The 12916-nt window shown below is 42.1% G+C and overlaps 1 protein-coding gene across 1 annotated transcript in view; it reads right to left on the bottom strand.

The window, feature by feature from the left end:
• Positions 1-12916, bottom strand: part of HYDIN (HYDIN axonemal central pair apparatus protein) — a 281658-nt gene that overhangs the window by 225729 nt on the left and 43013 nt on the right. The window contains exon 5 of the mRNA XM_056137053.1: positions 11792-11926. Coding sequence (XP_055993028.1) covers positions 11792-11926 — 135 coding nt within the window. The remainder of the gene's footprint in view (positions 1-11791; positions 11927-12916) is intronic.

The raw sequence follows: 12916 nt of genomic DNA, 5'->3' as shown, positions 1-12916 counted from the left end.
AGCGATGATCCATAATTAGTTTGTCATTCTCCTGTGTTTATAAAGTGTTCCAGTCCCAGGCACTGTGCTAGGTGTGAGAATACCAGATGCAGATCTTTGTGAACTGGCATGGTGATGCCAGTGGCCATGGATGGGTAGAGAAGGCATGCATACTCTCTGACTCTATTCTTCAACCGTTGTATACCTGCAGCCTGGCACCTGTCCACGGACTGCTCCATGGGCTGGCACTTGTAAGCACCATGACAGACCAGTAGTTTCCAACTTTCCTATATCTGTGGACCAGCACAGATAATGGACCAGTGGTTCAGAACCAGTGCCCTCAGAGGTGGCACCAACATACACCATGTGAAGATATAATAGCTGGGAATGTGCTCAGAGACCTTTTAACTGCAAAGTCTCTCTCACTCCCTAACTCCAAACTCACACCCAGCTGCTCGGGTAGCATTTCATGGAATGAAAACCTCCATGTCCCAAACTAAATGCCCCAGCTAGTGCCACTGCCTATACCCTGAAAGAAGAAGATCCCAGGGGCAGAACTAGGGCTGGGGTCAAGTCCAGTCTTCTGGCTCCACATGCATCTGCCCAAGTGGGAAGGGGGAGGGCTTTTCTCATATATGCCCACCTTCTCCTCTCTGCCAGCTGAAGTCCAGCTCACAACCCTGCCCCATCCTAAATCCATTCCCTCACTACTGCTCTCTGCTTCTGCACCACCCCTTTGGTTTGGTTTCATTTCCCCCAGAGCCATCTGATGTGCACTTGGCCTATTTATTGAGTTTCTGTCTGCCTGTGCCGTGTCTCACTCAGGTCAACAAGGATTCTTCCCATGGCACTGACAGCACCTACAAAAAGTCACAGGCAAGAAACATTTGCAAGCTTCAGCCAAATGAGTCCTGTCATGTTGGGTAGAGGTGGAAAAAACTTAACCAGTGATACATTGGTTTGTGAGAGGCACATAGGGAAAAGTCAACTTGCATTTCCTTATGCATTAACAATAGTAGCTCTGGTATAGGCATCATATTAGAATAAGATACTTTTAGGAAATGACCAGGGTTTTGAAGAAAATAAAACAAGATTGAACAAAAATGTTGGGACGGGATTAAGGGGTTCTATCAACTTAAGAGGTATCCCAGAGGAGGTGACTCTGGAAGGGCTTAGTCAGGAGAGATGGAGCAGCTTGGTTTTGGCCAGCAGACCTGAAGACACAGAGGTTCCAAGGTGCCTTAGGAGCCAATAATTAAGGATTAATGACAGTATTCCTAAAAGTTAAAATTGAGTTGATGCGTTCTGAACTCTTCGATTGACTGGTCTCTGGATGGCAGTCCTAGGCTCAAAGTTTGGCTATTCTGACTGAAGTACACATTACATAAAACATACTTGATCCCAGGAAATCCTGCAGAACTCAACAATGAAAGAGTCTCGCTGATTACAGCAAGATCCTGAAGAGATAAGTATGTTTTCATTTTTTTCTGAGGCGATCAGACTCAGCAAGCAGAGGTTTTGCTGGGAATTAAGACATTCTTTGCACCTGTGGAGATTGAATATTGACTGAGGTTTGGAGAGAGAGAACAAAAGAGACTGATAAAGCCAAAATGGGAGGCAACCCCACAGTAATTTCTCTCACTTAATTCTCTTCTTACAATTCTCTACCTTGCTCAATAGGGAATTTAAAAAAAGCTAAAAGTAAGTTTAAGGAGCATATCAAAATATTCAAAAAGCTTTTTGGATTTCCAATTGAGGAAGATCTGAGGGTGGATACGAATTAGAAGTCTTGCTCACAATCAATTCAAGCACTCATAAAAGAGAATAGGGAAATTGTTTTTTAAAAATAAGTTAAAAAAAACAACTCATTTAAAGTGCTCCAATTCCTGAAGTTCTCTATTTAACTTGACTGTATGTTTCGATGACTATGAGATTATGTAATATACCATTGTGTACTGTGCTGGGGGACACAGCCTGCCTTCTGGGAAGCAATCCCCTGGGTTGATATATCTGCTTACACTGGGCTTGGCTTCAGACTCACCAGCTCCCATTTATTCTGTGCTCTTTCTGCTATGGAGAGAGACTCCACCATGAATTACTTCACTCCTTAAAATCTCATCCTCTATAACAACTTGATCTAGCTGAGGCGTCAGTTCTCTTTTTGGCCATTAGCTTCCTTCTCACCACCCCTCTCCCAGATGCTTCCAAAAGCCAGCAGTTGAATTGACCATGGCAGCTTTTTCTTTGGGGAAAGTTAAGGAGTGAATCTCGATTTTTTATACTCACCCCTGATAGAAAGCAGACATGGCCATAATCCTGTCCTTTAAACACTCAGATAAAATAAAATTATGCTTTAGAGAGAGAGAAGAGAAAGGTGCCTACCATAGAGGTAGGCTAAGGGTAGGTCGGGGCGGGGAGGGGGGAGTTGGGGGTGTTGGGAGGGAAACTGGGAATATTGGTGCTTGAACACTGTATATTGAAACCCAATCATGAATAACTTTGAAATGGGCTACCTCACAGTGATTCAATTTAAAAAAACTAAAAAACAGATAAGAAAAAGAAAGAAAGAAAAGAAAATTATGCCTTTTACTGCATCAAAGAAATCATAAGGCATTCCAAGGGCAAGTCCTATTCCAGTCTTCTTTCCCTCCTGACTTGATGGCGGAATGGTTAATACACAGAAAACCTGATCTGATTGGGACTTCTGATAGTGTCCCTGGGAAATGCTGCAAGCTCCTTAGCCAGTGAAGAGTATTTATTACACAGTAGCTCTCAATCTGAAATTTGCCTCATAAAAGTAAGAATCCATTCTAAAGCCCTGCACAGTTTAAAGATGCGTCTGGGCAGGTATCCCGGGCTGTCTTCCCAGGCTCTGACTCGTCCAGATTTACTGGTATCACTCTCAGCTTCCTAATAGGATCAACTTTTCTCATCTTCAATAGAGAAATATCTGATTTTTGCATGAAATGAGTACCGAGACTTCCAAATTAACTCTAACCACCATTGCCCTAAGTACACAAAGATAATGTAGTTATTCGAGATTTTATGTAAATGATTGTTTAAAGGCCGGTGAGATGGTAAAACAGGTAGGATACTTTCTTGCACATGGCTGACCTGGGTTTGATCCCCAGTACACCAGAAGGTCCCTCTAACCCCACCAGGAGTGATCCCTGAGCTCAGAGCCAGAAGTAAGCCCTGAGCACTGCCAGGTGTGGTGTCAAAATAAACAAAAGTACTCTGCTCATTCATTCTATTGCTTTCTAAGTTCCTCTTAAGTTGACCAATTGCCTGCTTCTGTAGCCATAGACTCTGCCTTCATTTCTACATCCCTCTCCTGTGAGCTAGATTTCCGTCCTCACTACACCAGGGCTTCCCTGAAGGATCCAGTTTCCATCGTTATTAATCATTAACACACCCACTTGTACCCAGGCTTGAATATCCTCCCCTTAAAAATTAAATAAGCTATCATGACTCCCAAACCCACCTCAAGCTACAGCCCCATTTCCCCAATCTCGCCACGCAGCAACACTCTTCACAGGCATTACTCATATTCTAAATCACCACCTCCTCACTCCATATTCTCTCCTCAGTCCACCCCAGTGGGCTTCTGACCCCCTAGTTCATGGCAATGCTTCCCCAAAGTCACTAGGACTTTGGCAAATCCAAAGGCTGATTCCACATCTGTATTTGAGTCTACTCTTCAGAGCTAGGGACACAGCTGGTCTCTGCTTCCGTTTTGAAATACTTTATCCACTTGGAATGAAGACCAGAGCACACTATCTCCTGGTTTCCCTCCCACGTCACCACTGCCTCTTCTTGAAGTCATCTGATTGGGTCCCTTCCCCTTCCCAGCCTCTTCTCTACCTACGTTTCCTCCTCCCATCACCATCTTATTGCCCCCTGATGAACAGAAACATCCATACCTTTAGAGTTTTCAAATATTTCTCTCTGGCCCCCACATCTCCCCTTTCCTGCAAATCCTTGCATCTAGATGCATACTTAACAAGGCCACTTCAATATCTAAAAAGAAGCTCAAAATTCACATATAAAAGACATATTGATTCCCCACCCAAAACTGTACAACCCCCAACCTCCCAAGCCCACTTTTTTCCCTTGGTCCCTATCTCTTTAATAGTGCCACTGACAAAATACTGAGTTCAGCCAGACTCTTTTTCTTCCTCATGCCTTCTTCACCAGCCCCACCAGCAAATCCTAACAGCTTTGCCATAAAACTAGAACACCTTCTCCACCCATCTCTTACCACTGCCACAGTCACCATTCTGGTCTAAATCATTCTCAGCTTTCCCCTGAACAGCTCTTGCTCTGGTAATAGCCAGGGTTTGGGTCTACTGCATATAACAGGAAATAGAACAAAATAAGAATGGCTCAAACTAGATATCTAGATGTTCCTTTCTCTCCCAACAAGCAGTGGGGCACCCACTGCTGCCAGAGCACCCCTCATTCCCTGTTCCCCATTTCAGCATAGAGCATCCATCTTCATTGTCATCCACAGTGCTGAGTGGGTCCAGCTCAGGGTGAGAAGCTGCAGGCCAGAATCAGAGAGCACCTGCCTGTTGTTCTCAGCAGAGGGAAGCCTGCTCAAACCTCACTGGCCAAATGGTTGGTCTGGGAAATGCAAAGGAGGAGGGAGAAAGGCAATCTTATTTCAGATTTTCTTACAACGTAGATGCAGATTTTCTGACCAACAAGGAAAGAGGAAAGGAATGTCAAGAGCAGCAGCTGCACCTCGTTCCCCCTTCAGAGTATTCTCTGTGCAGCAACCAGAGAGATCGTAAAACCCATCAGCAGAGGGATGGAGCACTTGCCCTGTTTATCCTGGATGATGGATAGTTCAGAATCCTCAGTAGGACGTTGCAAAAACAAAACAAACATAGCAATAGCCATTCTATGTCCCTTGATAAGGTGCAACAGCAATTACCACATCACTTAAGAACTGTTACTACCCAAAACAGATCAACCAGAAATCTGATCACATGTCTAGAACTAATAGCTTACACAAAACAATAGGGACAGAGGAGTAGTCTAAAGATCCCAGTGGAAATATGACCAGGACATTAGCTGGATCTTTCATGTAAACTGGCTATGAGATGGTGTCATGGGCTAATGCCATTTTTAAGGCATAATAATATGGTGAATATATTCATTTTCAAAGGATCCTTATCTTAAGGCAAATAATTGTTTGTAGCTGAAATACAAGCTTGTGACTTGCTTTGGGGAAGAGAATGGCGAAGTGAGACTAGTTATTCCCTGAGATACAGGAAGTTTGGGGTGTTCGATATATCAGTCTCTTGACCTTATCTCCTGGGAGAGAGCTTCTATAACAAAATCAAACAAAAAATGAAAACAAAAAGATTTCCCTTCCGGTGGTTTCCTCTCTTGCTCTGTGTGATTCCTAAGAGCTCTCCCCATCTCGTACTCCAGAGAACTCAGCTGCCACTTGCCCAGCCACCTGCCTGCACTCTGCCAGCCTGGGATCTTTATGCTTGTGGTTCCCTATCCCAGACAAATAGCTCACATGTTTTTAGGGCTTAATTTAGTTCTCTGCCCAAATGTCACCTCTTTGGGGAAGTCTTCCTGGGTCCTCCTCTTAGAGAGAAAAATTTGCAGGGCTCCCCTAGTTCCCCCCAAACCATACTGTCTTCCACCAAGTGAATATCTGACATTTGTTTATTCATTGAGGAACACAGCTTCATGAAGACTGGAATTGGTTCTCCGCTGGATGCCAGCTCATAAAATTGGCCTGGCACAAAGTGAGTGGAAGAATCTTATTAATTTTTATTACTTTTTTTTCAGATGCTACATTAGCAAGAGTTCTTCATAAAGAGAATCCCTAAGATCCTCAATTAGCCTTATTATAAAATAGCACCTATGAATTCCAGAAAGCTGGTAAGTAGTGAGAGAGGATGAGTGAAAGGAAAACCCCTCTTAGAGAAGACCTGGGCATCTTTCTCCTGGCTTAAAGGGTTTGGGAAAGTTAATGTCTTATGCATCAGGTGACAGAAAAAGTCATTTGAGCCTTGCTTTTAGACACTGCTTTTAAAATCAGCAGCAGCCCATCCTCAAACTAAAAACACTTCTTAACATTTTCTTGACCATTAACTTTGGCCTACTTATTCTTGCACAACATGCATTTCTGCACATGTCTCACCTACTAGCCACTGGCCTGGGCTGCTTACAGTGGTACCCCCTAACTGGGGAGGATAATTCCAGACAGGAGAAATAAAAAGCCGTATCAAGCTTTGTGCCAACAAAAGTCACTGATTACGGAAATTTTTTTGATAGCAACAAGTTAAACTGGCAAAAGCTTCTGTAACTGAAAACGTTGTGGATTTTCTGAATTTCAAGGTCGTTGAAGTAGTCGCATAGCAGAGTATTTAAAGGACAGCATGTAAGTCAAACTCAGCATTATGCTCTTTCTCAAGCAAACAGCTCATGAATCTGGGGCTCTGCAACATTGCCCCTGCAGACTTCAGAGATCACACTCGAGGCTGATGAATTAAGGGATCTTCCAGGTCTTGGAGGTATCTCGGGTCAAAATCAGCACCCTAAATCTCCCTCCACTGAAAGACCAGTATGGTTTGGAAAAGGAAGGAACAAGGATGGAAGAGATCAGTTTCCTCAGTAGAGGTATATAGAAGACAGTAAAGGCTGAGGTGGTAGAAATGTTTCAGAGAAAGAGCACAAGAAATAGGGTTGAACATGAGTCACTGGAGATGACACAGAAGGGTGGTGCAGGATGTGAAGTAACAAATCAGGGAGGAAAGATTACAGGAAAGTCCATGCTTTAGGTCTAGAACATTCCCTTGAATCAGCCAGTGTTGCTCAGAATTTCCATCTGAGATGGGAGGAAAAACTTGCCCCAGAATATAAACCAGAAAAATGTTTCTTCCTTGTGAAAGTCTGCATATCCTAAGTAAAAAGCCGTGGAACCAAATAGAATTCTTGGTGTCTGGTGGTTAAATTCCATTTTGTTTCAAAATGGAATGAAAATATTCCATTTTGTAATTAATGTATAATGTGACATATGTAAATATACACATAAATATGTGTGAATGCCTGTATGCTGCTTAGTTTTACTTGGCATGAATGAAATAATTATAATGTTCTAAAACTTACATTTTTTTATTCATTGAAGTACTTAGAATTCTCTTCTTGCATGTGGTAAGAATAAGTATTAAATTTTTATTTTAGGCAAAATAAAGAAAGTGAAGGAATTTTGGGTAAAATTTTAGATAAAATTTAAGTAAAGGAATCTATTACAGTACCTGTTACTGTGATTTATTGTGATATTTTCTATTTTGTTACCAGCTTAGTAGGTATAAAATAATATAACTCCATGATCTTTATACATTGTTCCAGAGCTGTACTGATAGTGCAAGGCATTTGTCTTCCTTTTAGCTGACCCTGGTTCTATTCCTGTTACTGCATCTGGTCCCTGAGCACCAGCACGGTCACTTCAAAGGACAGAGCTTAGAATAGCCCCTGAGGACCACTGTGTGTGGCCCAAACTCACTTCACAATATGGTTTTCCCCATTTAATAGTTAACTACTCCATCTTAGCACAGCAGGTAGGGTGTTTGCTTTGCACACTGCTGACCCGGGTTTGATTCCTCTGCCCCTCTCACAGAGCCCGGCAAGCTACCAAGAGTATCTTGCCCACACGGCAAAGCCTGACAAGCTCCCCCTGATGTATTCGATATGCCAAAACCAGTAACAACAAGTCTCACAATTTGTTGTAAGATGTTACTGGTGCCCACTTGAGCAAATCGATGAACAACAGGAGGACAGTGCTACAGTGCTTGTACAACTAGAAATATAAAATAATAATATTTTCCTATTTCTCTTTAAGCCAAGATTTTTAATCTTGATTTTTAACTTCTCTTTAAATCAAGATTTTCCTTTAATTAGGAAAATTAAAAGTAATTTTAACTTTATTAAAATTAATTTTGATAATAAAATTTAATTAATTGTCATATATTAAATAATAAATTTTAATTAATAATAAAATTAAAATTAATCAGGAAAGCAGATAACAATTACCTTCTTTGCAGTAACAAATCAGAAAATGTTTGATGAATTACCTTCTTAAAATGTAACAGCCATAAAATTGTGTCCATCAAAAAAGCTAGAACTATAGAACAGCAGCTAGAGTGCTTGCCTTGCATGTGGCCAATCTGGGCTCAATCCCCATGATCCCACTAAGTCCCTTGAACCCTGCCTGAAGCGATTCTCAGGAATCTGTGTTCAGACTCAGAGCTGAGGAAAGCTCCGAGCACAGCTGAGTGTGATCCCCCAATAACAACAACAAAAACTGCATCTGTCCAGTAACCTGCATCCAAATGGGAGTTACTAACCCATTTCCATATGATGACAGTGCTGTAGTCAGGCTTTCTTTGAGTCCAAGGAAAGACCCAGGTCTGCTTCCCTATGCAAGCCCGATGATTTTCAATTCCTTTCAGTAGCAAAGAGAAAAATTTAAGATCCAAGAAAAAATGGCAAAATCCAGAATTTTCTTGTGTTATTTCATGATAACACTGACTATTATATTTGTACAATACATAATATATACTAGAATTATTAGATTAATAATATGTACAATCATTTGTAAGTCTGTGCAAAGAGAGATAAGGAAAGCAAAAGTGAATTTGCTGCACCTGTTATCTGAGTATTTGGCATTCTTAACAAGTTAAATCCCCAGGAAGCAAGATTAATAAATGACAGGGGAAATGTAAATTGCATTATCATCTTCGACATGCTAATATACATGGGCACTGAAAATCCGATTGAAAGGGAACGGGCTTATTAAGCTGTGGCATGCTGCAATTTACATATCTCTCCGTCCAGATGTGAGGAGAGAAATGAGAATGGAGTGGGCTCAGATCAGCAGGGGATAAGGAGGAAAAGGACAAGTGAGCACTGGCTTCCACTGTGGACAACTGAAGGAACATGGAGACAAGTTGGCCAACTGGAGAAAATGCAACATGGTGAAAAGATTGACTTCTATTTTTCCCAAAATAAATCTGGCTCTATGTACTCCTCTGCTGCATTCTGGAACAGCAGGAAGAACAGCATGACTGGCCCTCACTGGCCAGCCCCTGTACAGCCCTGTTGGCCTTCCAATTGAAATGAGAAAGCAGATGTCCCGATGTCATGAAGATCCACTGGTAGTCAGGCCCTGCCCATGGCACCAGTGCAAAAGGATCTTTTCTGGAATAGGGGACCAAGACAAGCAGAGGGAGCATCCCCAGACACCTACCATGACTGTCCAACCAGTGGTCAAACAAGAAACTAGAGTTTTCTGAATTTAGAGAAATTTTCTGAGTTTAGAGAAATTCTCTAAATGATATTGTAGCAGATGGCCCAAAGTCAACACAAAACCTCAAGAATCACCACCAGGCTGCCATTATTTTCACTCCTTGCCCCCTTAGGTAGGTGTGTGGCTTTTGCTAACTTGCAAATATTTAAAAAAAATATTTGAAATACTGGGATTTACAATACTGTTAATTATACTGTTCATTTTTACTTCATTTCAACACCAGAATTTTCTTGTGTTATTTCACATTCACCACAGCCTGCTTGCTTTCACCACTGACAACACTTTCTTTTATTAACTAGGGATCTCCCCCAAAGATCCAAATGTTGGATAAATGGAATCAAAAAGCTGGAAAGAAGGTGAAGAACCATAAAACAAAGTAATAAACCTTCATAGGAATGTGAGCATTTCATATTTTCAAACACCAACAACGGTAAACACACTTCAAGTATTTGTTGCATAAACAAATACATTTCAGTATTTGTTGTAATAAACCTCTCTTTTATTTCCGCTTTTGATTAGGGTAAAATTTAAATATCTACAAAGAAAGGAGAACAGTACAACAAATTCCAAAGTATCCATCACCCAGATTCAGTCATGATTAACATTCTGACCTCATCTTGCCCTACTCTCCCTTCTATTATTACTATCATAGTTTTATAGTTTTTAAGGTGGATTATATATATATACAATGAAATCATAAATATTACATTTTGACTGAGTTTGACTGTGTAATACATACAGCAATCACAACCTAGAACATTCTCCCTCCTCAGAAAGTATCATGTGTCCCTTTTTATACCTGCAGATACAATATTAATCCAATAAAATACATTTCCTTCAGAGCAGAAAAATATTAAGAGAAGCCAGCATCTGTTCAGCAGGCTTTACAAGGCTTATAATCAGTTTTGTACATAATGAATGCAAAAATTTGATACCTAAATTAAACTCAGGTACCCTTCTCTTCACAGACAGTATTCAGGAATAAAGCCTTATTTTAAGAAGGAATGCTTCAATAACTTGTAACAAAAAGCACTATTTCTGGAGCTCTTTATCTTTTTATTAATTTTAATAGTACTCCAACAAAAGTATAGGCCCATCAACACTGCCTAAGACACCACAATGCTAAGTGGCAGACTCAGCAGCAATTATACGATGCGGTGATTTCTGACCCTCACTACAGTGATGCTAGTGATACTCACAGGACTCAGAGCCCACCCTCAATCCCCTAGTATTCTCTTCAAAAAAGTAGGGATCCTCTACAGTAATCAAAACAGGAAAGGTGGTAACAATAGCTGCACTAATGAATATACATAGTAATGAAGCAGGGATTCAAAGTCTGTGTTCTCTGACTCCATTAAACTGTTAGATTCAACAGTAATGGCACAATAAAGGTAAGCACACACAGTGTTAATAACATGTAAGTCATGATATTCTGTTGGACTACTGTCGTTGTTCTGACTTATTTCCTATCTTCACTCCTCAGTCATGCTGGAATATGAGAAAGCTCAACCTACAGAAGGGCCAAGAAGGAACATCCACTCATAGTCCCCTTTGCTGCCTCTTCTGGGAGGAGCTGAACTCTCTGGGGTTGACTAGAGCCTGGGAAGGAACAAGAGTCTCAAGCCTTCAACAGCATAAAGTGCTTCTGCTGTGAGGAAATGGTCCCCTGTGAGCCGGGGCCCTTCCTAGTCTGCCTGTGTGCAGACAGCGCTAGGCAGGGGAGGGGCTCCAGGTGAGATCAGTCCCTCATAAGGATTAGCTACTGGGGCGCAGGAGGAGACCCCACCTGGTCTCAGGTTCTGGACGCATTCCTTACCATTAATGATTTCTGGTAACATGGTCAATATTTGGATATTGGGTCTCTTCCGAACTGACTGGAATTTGGGGAGGAGAGATACAACAACGAGAGTGCTCAACTTCTCAGTAGTCATGATCGTTATTCTTCCTCTCAGTTCAGGACCACACCTTTGCTTTTTGGTGTCCCTCTAGGGCAGATTTCCCTACTTTATTTGCCTATGAAAGCCTTTTCAGAGAAATAAATCATTCAGCAACTCCTGGCAATCTCCTTTAGCGAGCAAAGAGAGAACCCTGCCTCCAGTTGCACCTGAGTCTACTACTGCCTCCCAAGATTGTTCCAGCACCTGGGGTCGGGGTGGGAGCCCTGGGAAACCCTATTCTAAATAGACAGTGTACAATCAGTAAGTTGAGGCAGCTTCCAGGAGGTATCTTTATAGCCCAACTATTGACAGCTCGATTTGGCCTTCAGCACTGTTTGACAATTCTTTCCCCCATCCCGAGTGGGGAGACAGACCTCCGCCACCACCAATAAAAACAACCAGATTCTCAACACCATCAGCACCAACAATACCCTCCCCACAACAGCGCAGCGAATCCCACCACCAGCTTTGTGAAGATTCAGAATCACAAACTGCTGGTGACAGTATTCAACCAATAAATGCCCATTAATGCTGTTACCTTGTTCTCCTCTGGTGTGAAGAGGACTCTGAATGTGGATGGCACGCCAGGAGCTACTTTGTGACCGACATCTTTGGGGCTGATGACTTTAAAGTAAGGTGAGCTCTCCTCGACCACTTTCACCATCCTTGGAATCTGCAGGAGAAACCACAGGGAGAGATGGAAACTGGGCATAGGAACCAGAAGCCTGGGCCACACACAGGCTTTGTGGTTTACAGAACACCCATCCTACCCTTGCACTTGTTTCCTCAGTGGGAAAGTGAGAGGCCATACTCAAAGTAACCAATCCACGTATTTAACTTGAATTTTTTCACCAATACTATCTATGATTATTTGTTGGGATTACAAATCTTTGCTCATTTTATGTCAAGATAACTATTGCCAAAACTAACTGCTTCACTTAATCACTTAACTTCCCGTTAGTCGTCGATTTGTTCGAGCGGGCACCAGTAATGTCTCCATTTGTCCCTGTCACATGATAGTGTAGCCCAATGGCATCTGTTCGCTCTGGGAACATGAAGAGCCTCAAATCGATCATTCATGATCTTGAACGATGAAGAAGTCTGACCATCTGGTAGGTGGGCGGCCACGCGATCTTTTGACATCCCGTGGAATCCAGTCGGTAACAGCTCTAGTCCAGCAGTCGTCTTTAAATCTCATTACGTGACCAGCCCATCTGATTTTTGACACCTTGTCAAACGAGACAGCGTCCCTGATTTTTGATCATCGACAATTGTAGGAACTCCGGATTCTTTCTCTCATTTGAGTGAAATGTGATATTCCAAGCATAGCTCTTTCTATTCTTCTTTGGGAGACCTGAATAGCGTTATCCTGTTTGCGTAGGGCCCAGGTCTCTGAGGCATATGTTAATGCAGGAAGAACAGTGGAATCAAAGAGATGTGCCCAGAGCCGGAGGTTCTTTGTCCTCTTAGCTATTTCTTCGATGTTCTTGAAGGCATTCCAAGCCGCTCTCTTCCTCCTGCGCAGCTCAGGTGCCAGGTCATTTGTCATGTTGACTTCTCGACCTAGGTACACATAGCTGTTGCATTCGGAGACAGTCATTCCGCTGAGAGCGAATGGGGCATCAGGAACGAGGCTGTTTCTCATAAATATTGTCTTTGTAAG

This window comes from Sorex fumeus, unplaced genomic scaffold (genome assembly GCF_029834395.1).
Source record: "Sorex fumeus unplaced genomic scaffold, SorFum_2.1 ptg000122l, whole genome shotgun sequence".
Classification (NCBI taxonomy): Eukaryota; Metazoa; Chordata; class Mammalia; order Eulipotyphla; family Soricidae; genus Sorex; species Sorex fumeus.
This window is presented reverse-complemented; position numbering and strand designations above follow the sequence as displayed.